Source organism: Magnolia sinica, chromosome 9 (genome assembly GCF_029962835.1).
Source record: "Magnolia sinica isolate HGM2019 chromosome 9, MsV1, whole genome shotgun sequence".
Lineage (NCBI taxonomy): Eukaryota > Viridiplantae > Streptophyta > Magnoliopsida > Magnoliales > Magnoliaceae > Magnolia > Magnolia sinica.
Genome location: NC_080581.1, coordinates 72,828,737 through 72,844,189, shown reverse-complemented (window position 1 = coordinate 72,844,189; position 15,453 = coordinate 72,828,737). Strand labels below are relative to the sequence as shown.

Below are 15,453 nucleotides of genomic sequence, written 5' to 3'. Positions count from 1 at the left end.
TTCTTCATGAATGGAGCATATGGGGTCCACTAATCCATGGTGGGGATCTCATTTGATCCCATGGATGTGGCCCTTGGCTCATCCTACATGCATGTAATGTTCCATGATGGGGTCATTCTCCATAGACCCCATCATGATGTATCTCATGATCTACAACATTCTAAGGTTATCTAGACCTTAACATCATGTTGGGATGGCATCCCAACCATCCATTTTAATTATAGACCATGCATGTGTTAGTTGTATGTTGTAAGTACAAATCAATGTAGATCTATGAGTGTGATTGTTCTTGGGAGGGCTCATTAGTGGCGGGACCCTATCCCCATGGCCGAATTGTCATTCTCTCTCTTTTCTTATGTTGGATGATGATATGTGTGGCCCACTTGGTGGGCCTGGGACGTCCAAAAAATCCAGCAATGGTGGGACTCCCCTACCACCCATTTTATGATTTTTGGGTGCCTTATTTGATGCATGCAAGTGTCTTGGCTTGAGTTCTTGATCTGGACATGTGTGGAGCCCACCAAGGAAGGCTACACCTCTCCTTATTTGCTATATTTATTTAGTCATGGGCTGGTATGTCCAGCTATATATGGTTGTCTAGAATTTCTGGACTGTTTGTATGGGCTTTTGTAGTTGATGTTTGGCATGAGATTGGACTATGATTTTTACCCTTTTCCTTCTTGTTGTGGGGTGTATTTTGAAGGAGTGGACCCCACCTTGAAGTGTGATGGATCACACCTCAGATTGTCCATGCAATGACACCCAAAAATGAGGCCCATAGGGGGGTGGGCGGTCCACCTTGCTGGACCGTCCAACCTTACATATTGAGGGGAAAACACAAATTTTAGTTTGATTTTCTGAGTGGTGGGCCACTTTTGTGGACCCCACCTTGCTGTATTTTATGGGAAAAATATCAAACATTCATCCCTCCCCTCCTAGGCAAAGTTTGGGCCCACTTTTTGGGGTGTACATTGTATGGGCAGCAACATTTGTACAACAGATTTTTAATTCCCGACCTTGCTGTCATTAAAGTTCCTCCTTGAATTGCTTTGGTTTATGACTCTCCTAATGGCCCATCTTGTGGCCCACCATGTTGGGAACCATCTTGGGGATGTGGGCCACCACTTTCACCTCAAAATAATGGAGCATGGCTATTGGAATGGCAGCCCATAGCTGGACGTTCCGGCAGGGCTGGTGTCCAGCCATGGGCTGGCCGTCCACCCTCCTAAGGCCCACTATGATGTATGTTTTGTCCATGCCATCCTCCATATTGTGGACCCCATGTGTGTGGCCCATCTCCCATATGGGGTGTCCACATGTGGGACCCACCTTGATGTGTTTAAGGGGGGGCATCCCAGCCCCTTGGACCATCCACCATGGGACGCCCAGGCCCATTGGGCTGCTACTAGACGTCCAGTCCAGCAGCATGGCCCACCTGATTTATGTGTTTTATCCACTCCTTTCATCTAGTAGGACCCTCTGTGACATGTGTGAGTCACCAGAGATTAAAATAAATATATAAATTAATTATTATTGAATTTCCAGCAAGCCCAGATAGTGGGTGGGCTGGAATTCAGCAATAGGCCCAAAGTTGCTGCCCATAAATGTATGTTTTGGGGCAGTATGGCCCACCATATTTGGGGATGTTTTTATACACATCTTGTCCTATTTTTAATTAGATTTTGGGCTTGATTAGTGCATGCTTAAGGCCTACTTCAATTGGGTTTTTGTTGAACCTACACTACCAAAAAACTGGGCAAAGGCGACGGACTTGGGGTAACTTTGGCTACGGCTAAAATCCGTCGGCGAAGGTCGCTAATCCGTCACCATAGGTGAAGTTTTGAATGGTGGACGTCCAACCGTCCAGAGTTTTCTCATTTTGTGTTTCAGACGAGACTTATTGAGGGCTCCTATTTGGGGATCTATTCCAGAATGATCTTGAGAAATGGATGGACGGCGTGGATGAAAAATATACATCATAGTGGGGCCCATAGAGCCCTCCCCTTTCCAAAGATAGGTTTACCGTTGTTTTTCTCTTGTAAAAGCTTGTGAGTTTTGTACATAATGTAAAATAGTGGTGACTCGTTAATGAAAATAGTGGCAATGATATGGAGTTATCCAGACCATTCAAATAATCCATCTAGTTTTAACTGTTTAATATTTATAATTTTCTTATATAATAAAATCTTAACCGTCCATAAATTGGTCCCTCTTGCAAGTATGACTGTTAACAGATCTTTTTGTTATAAATAATGGTAAACATAAACTATTTTGTATTTGAAAGTTTATCTGATTTAGAAGAGGATTCGGGATATCGAGCGGCATTTGCTGTTTTCCCATTTTCGAGCCATGACAACTTCCATCGCAGCAGCGGGATCTTCCATTGCCATCGAGCAACATCATCTTCCATCTTCCATCAGCATCGAGTAGCGTCTTCAAATACGTGAGCTTCTCTTTCCTCGCCAATTGGACCCACCATAATGTGTTTTATGTGGCCCCACTATGATGTATGCCTTTGCTTTTCTCATACCAAGGAAGATCGTTCAGTATATTCCACTTTTACCATTTCTAGCTAATCAGACCTATCCATCCATCACATGGGCCACACCATTGGAATCACCGATCCCATTGTGTATGGACCATACACTGATTGCTTCATGTATTTTAAACTGCAATGATTCATTTTTATATGCCTTTTAGGCTTCATCAAGTAATGCACATGTTTCCTGCTACTACTGTACACATATACATGCATGCATAATGTTAAGCATGTGTGTTAACAGGTGGGATATTCCAAGGGTTTTAATCTCTTCGGGCATTTTTTGGTTGGACCATAGACCAAGAATCGTTTTGATAGGATCTTTCCGACCCACCCATGCATTGGATGAAATTTGATTTGGACCATTATCAGTGTTGAGATTGGTCTAGACAGGCTACATGGGATGAGTGGTTGGAAACATTCAATTGATGTAAATTTTAGGCTTTAAAAAAATTAAAAAAAAAAAGAAAAAGAAACAAAGAAAAAAAAGAAGAGGTCAAATCAATGCAACGCGTTATCCCATGTCAACCGTGCCACAATGCGTGCCGAGGTAGACTACACTGTCAAATAACTTCCCTAATATTAGCTGGTCCGGGGCTAGTATCCTATAAATGATGAGAAACTAAAAATGGGGCTACAACTTAGGGCCGTTTGATTTGTGATTTGCTCTTTTGGATGCTAAAACTGGGGACACCACAAAATATGTGGGGAAAAAAACCTAATTTGTTGGTTATATTATGCATGTAACGAAACAATTTTGATTTATGCCCTTTTTGATTTTTCCATTATCATATTAATGTGATAGAAAAAATTTACGAATTAATTTACTCGTCTCTTTATTATACTTGGTACTTTGCTATTTGGATAGAAATTTTTATAGTAATTACGTTACAAATTAGATCTTGAAGATGGATATAGAGGCAGAGCCGCTCGGGGATGCATCCCATAAAGATGCTAGGGCTAATAACATAGCTCTCGTTAGCTGTTTAGATTTAAAATTTCTTTTAAAATGATCTTTCACTTAGAGGCAGTGTCATTCGGCGCAGAGTCGCTAGGGGATGCAGCCCCTGAAGATGCTAGAGGTAATTAATAAGATAGCCTTTCGTAATTGTTTAGATTTAAAATTTCTTTTATATTGGCGATGATGAAACATGTGTAGCTATTTTTCTTTTTATGCCAGGGGAAATAACATAGCTCTCGTTACCTGTTTAGATTTAAAATTTCTTTTAAAATGATCTTTCACTCAGTGGCAGAGTCATTCGGCGCAGAGCCGCTAGGGGATGCAGCTCCTGAAGATGTAGCCCCTGCAGATGCTAGAGGTAATAAGACAGCCTTCCTTAATTGTCTAGATTTAAAATATCTTTTATATTGGCGATGATGAAACATGTGTGTAGCTATTTTTCTTTTTATGCAGGCAGGTCGTCATCTTCATCGTCTAAGAAGAGAGGTCCTACGCGAGGTTCAAAATTACATGAGAAGACTTCATTGAAAAGGGTCATTGGGATTAATGAATTTGGGCAACCGAATGCAGGGGATGCAAATCAGATCGCATTCAATTCAAGCATTGGTGTTCTCACCCGCACACACATTCCGATCACCTACACAGACTTTCGGCAGGTGCCTCCACAGTACATTCAGAGGGTCAGTGATATCCTGGCGTGTAGTTATGAATTTCAGGATAACCAAGAAGCATGGCCACAATATGTTCGTGATTGCTGTATGGCCGCTTGGAGAAATTTCAAGACCAGTTTGCATAAAAAGTATATTAAGGACAAGGATCCTGCAGTTGTGAAATCGTATCCCGCCCCTATTAGTGTCCCTATTGAGGATTGGATGATCTTCGTGGATTATTGCAATACTGATAAATTCAAGGAATCAAGTGTAAGAAATGCATCCAATTGGGCCAAACAAGTTGGCCCTTCTACACTTGGTCAGCGTAGCATGGCTGCCGCACGTCATGAGATGGTACATGTCCTAAAATAACATAGCTCTACTTTATTTATGATGATTATTTCAATTTATTAGTCGTTTAATTCCATTATTTATGTGTTTTGGCATGGATGTTATGGGGAAAAGGCAATTGAGAGGAATCTTACTACTGATGCCGAGTTTGGTAGGGCTGAGGTGTACATTTGAGCCCATATAACAAAGGATAACAAAGTGTAGTTTCTAGAAACCTTTGTAAGTGCAACCCTCATACATCCTTTCATTATTCATGTGAATTTCAAATGCTTCTTTCCCGCACTATAATTTTTCTTTCGGATGTTGTCATAGGAAAAAATAAAATTGATTCAAAGTAGTAATCCTGCATCTCGGATGACCAGTGTAGATGATGCCCTTACACAGGTATATATGCATGTCCTTCAAATACTTGAGTTTATTAAGACATGCATTCTCTGATAAATCTAATTGCAATTTTGTTTACAGTCAATTGGGAGTGATAGTACAGGGCGCATGCGGGGGATAGGTGGAAATGTAGGCAAGATTGCATTGAAGAAGACAATACGTATTGTACGTAAGCTCGGTGCGGTGTCGTGGGAATGAGATAATTTGGTAGATGAATTAGATGAAGTGAAGAAAAGCCTAGGAGGTCTCCACCAGAAGGTTAATTGTTTTGTAGATAAGCAAGGGGAACAAAGGGATGTGGCTCCACCGACAATTCCTCCATTTAAATCTAGTCATGCATTGTTAGCATGTATGCGTTTCTCTAATATTAATTTAAGCTTATGATTATATGCACCTCCATTTAAAAATACTAATGACATGTTATATGTGTACATGTAGCCTGATTGGTAAATCTTGGCAAGAAATGCGATCTCTGTGATTGGAAGAAACGGGTTATTGCTCGTGGTGAGGTGCATGCAGTTGATCCAAATACCCGTGTCCATGGAGCAGAAATGGGCGATGAAAATTTTAGTGTCGTCCTGATGGAGATTATAGCTCCGCAGTCAGAGCTATGGAAGGAAGATGGTTATCATGAGACGCTTGGAGAGGTCGGTGTAGGAGGATTTGTCGTCTGGCTCGAGCTATTTCTAACCATCTATCCATGATATTTATGAATATTAGACATTACAATTACTAACACAATTAACTTTTGTTTTTAAACTATACAGTAACATAGACAGATGCATGCGTATTATGGAATCGAATGAATTTAACACTCACTTCATATTACACCCACATATATTGAATGGAATGGATTTAACACCCACATTTATACATTGATATATTTGGCTGGCATTTCAATTTTCAACCTCCATTTGAGGAATTGAAATATTTGTAATAATTTTCACTTCTTTAAGTGTAATTTGCACTTGGGGGAGAGAGAGAGAGAGAGAGAGAGAGAGAGAGAGAGAGAGAGCTGTAGGGAATTTTCATCATCCATGGCAGCTGTTGCAGAAAATGCGATCAGCTCCAACGATAAGTTTTTACGTGGTTCTGCTGTAAATTCTTCCATGACTGCTGGTGGTTCTGCAGGTCTACAAAAATTACACCTCAAACAAAGTACCATTTGCTATAAGTTACTTCAAGGGTAAATGGTTTTACGCTGGCTATCTTAAAATCATGTAAATAGCAAGATGCTAATGCCAGAGGTACTCTTATTTGCAGGATCTGGTTTTGAGTGTTGCAGGATCATCTGCTGAAGCTACACTGGCTGGTTCTCACCCCAAAGGTACTCTTACATTTTTTTGATGCATTGATTGCTAAGTACACATTTGGGACTGATCTGGTTTCCGTTGTTGCATGTTGGTGTAGGTGTCACTTCAGGGGGAGTTAACCAAATAAGTTTATATTTTTCTTTTTGGTTGCATTTGAGTTTCTAATTACCTGCTAGCCTTCTTTTCTTTTCTTTTAATTGTAATTCTCTTTGACTGTTTTATATCAATAAGGGACGTCCCCGTATTTAAGGAACGGTTTCAACATGACAATGACGGTAAGCTTAACTCTAAATATCACCTTTATAATCAGAATTTGTGCTCTTTATTGTCTGCTTTTGAACTATAATTTTTTATATAATTGACACCTTTTATCTCAGAATATGATCTATGAAGTAGCATATGAACGCAATCCCCATCAAAATCCACACCTAGGGGAGTGCAAATAAGAGGATTGATCTTAACAGTATGGTCGTCATGCACATAGACAGAAAATGCTTGCAATGAATGTTTATGAGTACTAGGTGGCCTATTAATGAAAACAATGTCTCTGTTCATAAATAACGCCTGTTTATGATTTGACCAACTTTCAAATATGTATGTCCTTTTGAACCTTCCCTGATTGCATAAGTGGCTGAACCATCTCTGTATGTTACACATAATTTGTCATCCACTAGTTTCTGTAAATGATCCATGTTGTATGTAGTGACCTTCTCTTCAAATGTGATCTTTTGAGCAATTTCTAATGGTAAACCGATTTCATGAATCCCTTTATATGCATCCCCAGTAATCACACTATGAGAAGAGAACCCTGATCCCCAGTAGTTTGGTAATTTTGGAGTCCTTCTTGGTTAGGGTTTGGGCTGAAAGTACAAGTGCTGGAGCCGACGCTTTCGGAGTCCGAACTCATTCTTTTGAAAAATAGAAAAATGGGAATATTAGTAAATATGGATTTTCTTGTTAAAAAGAAAATGGAAGATGGATTGGAAAAACATAAAAGACATTTTTTTTTTCTTCTTCTTTTTTGCTTCAAGACAGAGAGACGGAGAGGTGAGAGTGGGGGAATGAAGTGGCCGCGTGAGATTTGAAAATGGCGAGTGTAGTTGGTTTGAAAATGACGTTTCGCATGCGTGGCGTGTCTATGAGAGGTGTCTACGGACACAGATTAGCTAATGAACGCGACTGTAGCGAGTTTGCAATAGATTTTTGTTTGACGAGTTCATCATTTGGGGTCCCACCAAGAGCCAAATCGGGTAGTGATATGATTAGGAAGGTTTCCAGTTTGGGCTTTGGCTTGGAGTTCTTGAAAATTTTCTTTTGGATGTTCTCAGGTTCTCTTGAGCCTCCTGGATCACTTATTTCAAGCAGCATTGTTGGGATAACTCAGGGATGACCTGCTACACGAATGGCATTGAATATGGTAAGGGCCAATATGCATTGCTTTTACTACCTGCTGGGCTTTTCAATGGTTGGCAATTGCTTTACATAGCCATTAGCCCTGTGCTGATATAGCTGTAGCTTAAAAATCTTATCTAATGCAGTGTGTCTGGAGATGGGCATTGGATTTTTTCAAGAACTCACAACAACAAAATTTGCATTGTTGGGAGACTTAAAAAAGATGTTTTATTTGTAGCTCATCAGATGATCTTGATATATGACTAAGCAGAGATGTTTTGATTATGAGGAATCTTTCTATTCAGCTGTCAGTGATACCCTGGAGAAGTATACTTTATATGCTTCTTGTTTTACTTGTTGACTTGTCATAATGAATAAAGCAGATACCGTTTAATTAGTTGGGCTTCTTTTGTTTTCTGTTTGGATGAGTTTGTAAACTCCAGAGGAAATAGTTTTTATGTTTATGCAATTAAGAAATAGACAACTATCGGGACACTAGAACAAGGAAGTAATGTTGCATATGATGTGTTTGATTGATTGCCTGTATGAATTTAGTAGGTTTAGTTGACTAATTTTTGCTTATCTATTTATGTGTCGCTTTCTTTATATTTGACATTTTTTTAGTTATTAATATATTTTTTTTGGGTTTGTTGTGACTTTCGGTGGATTCTCTTTCGTGTGAGCATCTTAGAGTTGGGGAGTTTAGTCATGCTAGGTTCTTGTTTTTTTGAAGATTCTAGTAATGGGTTTTGGGTGATTTTGTGCATGCTACAGGTTGTTGATGCTGTAAGATGCTTATTGTCAAGACCAGGTGGAAATGGTAATCGAGAAGATCCTTCATCAGGTCTACATGGTGGGAGGGGTATGCTTGTAATTTGGTTTTGCTTCTCTCCTCTTTTTTCTTCATGTATTTTTTGTTTGTTTCCTTTATTGGAGTTATGCAATCTAATGTTTTGCAGTAATTGGATTCAAACAATTGGATTGGAAAATTAGGTCTAGGTTCTATTGAGGTCATATGTGTACAAAGAGGAATTGTTATGCCTTGATGAGTTAGGGTATCTGTAGCGTCAAGATTCTCACGGCACATACTAGTGGGCCACTGTTTGAGTTAGTTGGCCATGCATTTTTTAAATTATATATAAACTAGAGAAAACCTGTTTCAATATTTTAAACAGGGAGGACATAACTTGATTAAATGGTGCTGTGTTGCAAGTTGAGAATGTAAGGTTGTGGTTTTGATAATAGCTTAGGGTGTTTTTTGGAGTTTAGATTTGCATTGAGTGCAGTAGTGACCACTGGGAGAACTTACCAATGCTCAATTTAGCTACTTGTGGCATGGAGCTCTCTTGCCATTTCAAGCTGGCTTGATGTACTCTCTCTATTTAAGTCAATGCAGTAAGCATTTATAAGTTTTGGTATTGAATTTCCTCAGCTAACATAGAACTACGGTGTCAGTACGGACATTGAAAATCAGGATGACCATGGCATCTGCTCCTGTTTTTAGATGCAGTGCGCGTGCAGAGAAGCGGAAGGAGGTATGTTCTTTATCAGAGAATTGTTTGTGAAGTTCCATATTATATCTTGACAGTTAAAACTTATTTCTCTGTCTTTCTTTTAGTTTTACTCAAAGTTAGAGGAGAAACACCAAGCTTTGGAGGCAGAGAAAAACCAGTGTGAAGCCAGGACCAAGGTACACTATGCCAATTTTTTATTTTTAAGGTACACTGTCATTTTCTTTCTCTTATGAGGAAATTTGCAATGTTCAGACAAGCAATTTGTCTGGCCCAATAAACTGTATATGGTACACGTGGGCTGCATGCTGGTGATCTGCTCCCTGACTCGATTATCCTGACTGTGGACAGTAAGCTGTAATTTTTCCATTCACAAGCCACCAGTTATGGATAGGATCATCTTACAAAGATGTTAACGCATGACCTTTGTTCATTGCAAGTCGTCAATCACATGACAACCTTACACGCATACTAGCCAAGCATGTGACAGATCTTGACATGAATACATGATAAATAGGGAAAAAAAATAAAATTCAGTTTTGCATTTTTGGATGTGCATTGTTTAATAATGCTATGCAAATGGAAATGCCTCGCTGAAGGATTGGCTGCTACTTGAAAAAGCAAAGACATGATGGGTAGATGTTGATATGAAGTTCTCAGTTACTGCTAATCCTCTGAATTGAGGTGGTTTTCACACCCTTTTCATTGGACAGTTTGTTGATAATGCATAGGAGCTTTGATGTCTGTGCAATAAAACTCATGTTCAGGCCACAAAGAATCAGGTTGAATCACTGTTCAGGTGGGCCACAGTTCGTTAAACAAATGTACAGCTCTGAAAAACTTGGCAGAAGTTTTCTAACCCATCCACATGTTTCCAATATAGTGGCCTGCATGCTGATCATGCCAGATTTTGTTTTTGGGAAAACATGTACATGGTCTGACCAACCTAATGGATGGATTAGATCTAGCATGCATGTGCCATGCTTGCACATGTGTTGTTTTCAATTCCATCACACAGTTAACAGTTAATGTTGTTTTCAATTCTTATTGCATGATGAGAAATCAATTGAGGCACTGCATTAGAAAATAACGAATATGTAGAACTCAATGGTCAGAAACTTACAAATGGGTTGTTAGGGCTGGGTCTAAATTCCAAGTCCAATCTCTGACCTTGTAAAAATTGAAGTCATTACTTCTATTGCTTTCTTGAAATCTTCAGTGGCAACATTTGAGAATTTTGCTTGGCACTTAGGGCAGTTATGTAATTTATCCTCATAATTGTGCATTCTCTTTATTGACTCATCCACCAAATCAGAGTTAAAGTTAAGTCAGTTCAGCAGCTCTGAATACCAAGTCGTTCAAGCTTTTATTTGTAAGTACCCTCTGTTTCACTTGTCTCTAATTTGCTCAAGAATCAAGATAACCCCCGTGTATAGCAGGTGGTAAGAATTGTATTCTGCAGCCATTTCATCAGTAAATAAAACTGAATTGAAGGAAAGGGGAATAATATTTGATTGTGGGACCCGACATAACCCATCACCTGCTAAAATATAAGAGCAGATGATCAGATGCGAGGCTCACGGTCCAGTCAAGATTGGATGGGTGATGAGATCCTCATGATACTGGCATATTGTTGATTCATTATTTTGAAGCAAGCATTGAACTGTTTCCCTTAATAATCAAACTTCTTTTGAACTGTTTCGCTTTGTGTGGGGCGATATGTAGAAATATGTGACCTCATGCTGTATATGCACATGCCCATGTCAAGTTTTCCACAAACCAAATTTCTACTCTTTAAATTCTTTCAACTGAAAGAAATTTTATGATTAAAAGAAACTCCCCACTTTGCTGAATTTCTGATTTTTTAATTTTACCAGTTACATGTTTTCTAAGGGTGTGTTTGTCTGCCCCAAATTTCCTGATTAATCAGTCTAATTTGGTGCAACCAAACACACCCAAAACGAAGCAGCTAGAGACAATATGGCTGTGGGATATTGAAAGGCAAGTCCACTGATTGGATCGATTCTGAGGTCCACTCCTGGGATGCATCATGGCATCATGAATGTATGTTCATGAATGTTTGTGAGTGATTTAAACAACGATTATTCAGTACAAAACTGGTGAATAGAGAAATTTTATTTAGATGATCTTACGTCATTAATCAACAATCCTTTGAAAATTGCATTCATTCAGTTGTCTCCGTAGCTGAATATGGATAGGCATAGAAGTCCAGAAGAGCAGTGTTCCATCATTTTGATTTTTGTGATCATATATATATATATATATATATATATATATATATATATATATATATATATATATTCCTGAAACAACTACCATTTCATGGTTGCAGGGTGTTGGCGGATGGGCATATCCCATGGGCGTGTGAGTCATTCTCAAGGCTACACGGACGCGACCTTGTCTGAGCGCCGGCTCTGATTTGGTAGCAAATCTCTACCTTTTGTAATTTGCATCGTGACATGTACATGTGTACATACAAGCATGAATACATGCATGCACACACACGTAATTTGCATCACGACATGTACATGTGTACATACATGCATGAATACATGCATGCATACACCTGTAAATCCATATATACACATGCACATCACATATCTACTTCTTTTTTTTTCTTTTGAAAGGTACATATCAACCTTGATGATGACACAGATGTGTAGATGCACATATCCGTACTCTCATAGCTCATGTATTCCATATGAATGACTCTTAACCATTATGTATGTAAGCCCATAACCCACTTCTGAGCCTGCACAGCTATGGATAAGCCATATCATCTATGTGCCACCACATGTGCCAATGTCACGCTAGAGGATGAGATTGAAAGTTCCCATCAGGTGGAATCACATCATTTTGATGCTTTGACAATTCAGGCTAGTCAAATCAATAGATGGGCCACAATTTGCAAAAGAAATGGCCAGATGAGAAACTTTGGGCGTGTTAATGTGCCACCACATGCCAATGTGGCACTAAAGGATGAGATTGAAAGCACCCATCGGGTGGATCACGCCATTTTGATGCTTTGACACAGTTGTCTTGATATTGGTAGTAAGAGAACAAAGACCCAAATGTGTCAATAAAAAGGAAAAATGTTTGGTAATACTGGGCATGACTGCTCATATTCGGATTGAAGTTTTTTCAATTTGTGAAAGATACCATATTATGTCCTGATTCTTGGAACCCAAAAGCTGCAGGCAGCATTTGTTTGTATGCTAGAAAGCTTTTGACTTTATGATATTTACTTTTGTAGGCAAAGGTCTCTGCTTCCTGCTTTTTAAATCTGCAGAAATGCTCACCTTAGCAGAGAGTTTAAGTAGGTAAATTCAGTGCCACTTAAATGGAAACCATAGCTAAGCAGTCCCTAATTCTGGGTTTTACAAAATGCCCTGTTATCCATGGATCAGAATCCATCAGTTGGCATATCTTTACTATTGAGTTGGTACGAGTGTTAATTTATATTCGGTCTTTGTTACTTGCAGGAATATCATTCGTGGGAATCCAGATGTGAAGTGGGAAAGCATCAAGGGGTTAGAGAATGCAAAACGCCCTCTCAAGGAAGCAGTTGTGATGCCAATAAAGTATCCTAAGTAGGTCTCATTAAGTCTGGCAATGCCTCATGGATGTTCTTTTAAAATTGTTGAGAATTATTTGAGAAATTTTCTTTTAGATGAATAATTTGTTAGCCTTTGAAGCTCATTACGTTAGGTATAAGCTTTGTATTGCATATTGCGCCACTTTTTATCCATTCATTTCTTATATGTCCATTTGGTGAACTTCTCTAATTACACCAATCTACTTCTCAGTGCTGCACATTGCATAATTGCATGAAAGAGAAACTGAAGCTGAAAAGTCTCATTGTTAGATGGATATAGTATTGAGCTTGATCAGAAGTTGTTAGATGGAGACTAGAGTTTTGAGCTTGATCAGACTAAGTTGGGAGATTGATTCTGTTCATCAGCTGATTCCATTTGGGCTGCATTAGGAGTTTTGACCATGTTTGGTTGCAGCACTGGTATTTGGTGCAAAAGTCCAAAGGGATTAAAATAATGCAATTTTGTTAAACTTCTCTTGTTTCTTTTTTCTTTTTTTAAAGCATGTATCCAATTCAAATATTTGGAATTTGGATGATACATTTGATTTTGATTTCTTCCTTTTCTATTGTGTAGACTTGCCTTCTTAAATAGGTTGGTTCGTTCAGAGCTTTAGAGAATTGGGTATATCTAATTTTGGATGTGTGCCTTGATTAATACACATCCATAACTAGATATACCAATTTCTCCATCCTCCAGAGCCCTAAGGAACCAACTTATTTGAGAAGGAAAAGTCCACACAACAGAAAAAGAAGAAATCAAAATCAAATATATCATCCAAATTCTTAATTTTTTTTATTAATGAGAATCGCCAATGGTTTTTAGCCGCTGCAAACGCCGCCGACGACGGTTTTAGCTGCCGACGCCGGGTTTTAGCTGTCGAAAACTCCGACAATTTTAACCCATCCTTTACCAACAGACCTTGCGACAGCTAAAAGCCGTTGGGGAAGGTCATTGCTAACGGTTTTTAGCCATCGGCGTTGCCCTGTTTTTTGGTAGTGCTATATTCATTGTTATTTGTTGGATTTCCTAGGCCTATTGTCCTGGAACTTTATTAATAGACCTTTGACCTTTTGGACCTATATTTTAAAATGCTATTGTGATGGATTTTATGGCTAAAATACTCAAGTAGTTGGGCCATTGGTTGCCCATTAAATTAACCCCATACTTGGGCCAAGATGTGAGGCCCAATTCACTTGTTTCAAACATAAGAATTGTCCATATGGTTGGAATAACAGGCTGTCCATTAAGCCCACCACAATGAGTAGGCTCATGATCTTTATGGTTAGGCCCACCATGTTGCCTATGTGTTGGGCTTGGTGTGTAGCCCACTAGGCTATGTATTACTTAAGCCTTAGGCCTTGCTTTATATGCGTGTAGGTAGCGGGCTACCTTTTGGGACCCAGTTGAAGTTGGATGTCCTCCTTGGTAGCCATAAGGTAGGCTCATATGGTTATTATAAGTGGTTGAAGGCCCACCTTGGACTCTTATTAGGACCGCTTTTTTCCTTAGGCCTCTATGACCCTCTTAATTTGTGGGATGCCCCAAGTATTGGGCCCCCACTTGAGGACTTCTTTTTAAAGTACATGTCTATGTATCTAGACCTTGTCCCTCCTTGGGAAGGAGTATGATTCACGTCATCATCACCGAGTAGTGCACTTATACCATTATGACTCATATGCATCATCTGTGTGAATGGATTGCATTGTGTGTGGTCATTGGGTTGAGATGATAGAGGGATGAAGTTTTTCTCCTTGTGCACATCGAGTGCTTGCAGCTAGTGCATGATCTGTATGCGTGACTCATGCATTGGCATCGCATTTCATGATGATACCGCCCTTGCTTCATTAGGGTATTGCCTCCACAGGTACATTCGTGGATGGCTGTATGTGTGTGGACACCGAAAATGTTACTTGAGCATATAGGGTACATAAGATGCCTGTGGGTGAAATTCTCAAAACTTTAATGGTACCAAGGATCTACCCCAACGTCGTGACCGAGTGGAAACTATGAGCGCACGAGGACCATATACCGTTAGGTCGTGACTCTCACTGTCTTGTAGTCAGTTTAGTAGGGGTGTGGCCTTACCCACCTGGTGTAAGAAGGCATTGCTAGGCTGAATCTGAACAGCTCGTAAATGGGTCCGCTGCCGACGAGCCTTGTTAGTGATTGGCTGTCCACAGGCGGGCAGCGAGGTCTCTTACGCTGGTTTGACTGTGCGGGTCTGGAGAGTGACAGTCATTCAGTAGTGTACTGGACCCCGGTGATTTCTTTATGACGGAAATGCATTTAATATGTGGATTAGACATGAGGACTGACATCACTTTGCATTGCATTCGCATCGGCTGTATAAGCCCCTTTATGTATCACCTTGGTACGGCGCCAGTACTTATTGCATTGCATTCATGACAAGCCTCGGTAAGGCTAGTGATATTGTCATTGATTATGTTTCTCTTCCTGTATCTCCTATTATTCTTCTGTGCACCATTGCCACACACTTTCACCACCCTCTAAGCTTCTATAAGCTTATGCACGATTGATGCATGTAGGAGATCCTAGGCCAGCATCGTAGCGGCAGAGCTTTGATTAGAGTTGAGCCGAGGACCCTCAGTGTTGTAGATCTTCTTTCTACTTCTTTCGTTATCAGATGTATTTCTTTTCAGCTATGTACTTATAAAAGTTCAAATTCATAGTTGATTTTGTGATGTGTCCCTTTGTTATTTTTCAGATTTACTTGC

At 39.6% G+C, this 15,453-nt stretch overlaps 1 protein-coding gene across 8 annotated transcripts in view; it reads left to right on the top strand.

Annotated features, from left to right (window-relative positions):
* Positions 1-12,889, top strand: part of LOC131255657 (uncharacterized) — a 106,205-nt gene extending 93,316 nt beyond the window's left edge. For 2 of the 8 annotated variants that reach the window (XR_009176221.1, XR_009176224.1), the window contains exons 3-7: positions 3,787-3,858; positions 3,954-4,504; positions 4,616-4,720; positions 4,814-4,885; positions 4,967-5,715. Coding sequence is in view for 1 of the 8 variants with exons in the window: in XM_058256442.1 (XP_058112425.1) it covers positions 3,787-3,858; positions 3,954-4,504; positions 4,616-4,675 (683 nt within the window). In the remaining 7 variants the exon portion in view is untranslated. The other 6 variants (XR_009176222.1, XR_009176223.1, XR_009176227.1 and 3 more) reach the window with 6 other exon arrangements.
* The last annotated feature ends 2,564 nt before the right edge of the window (positions 12,890-15,453 follow it).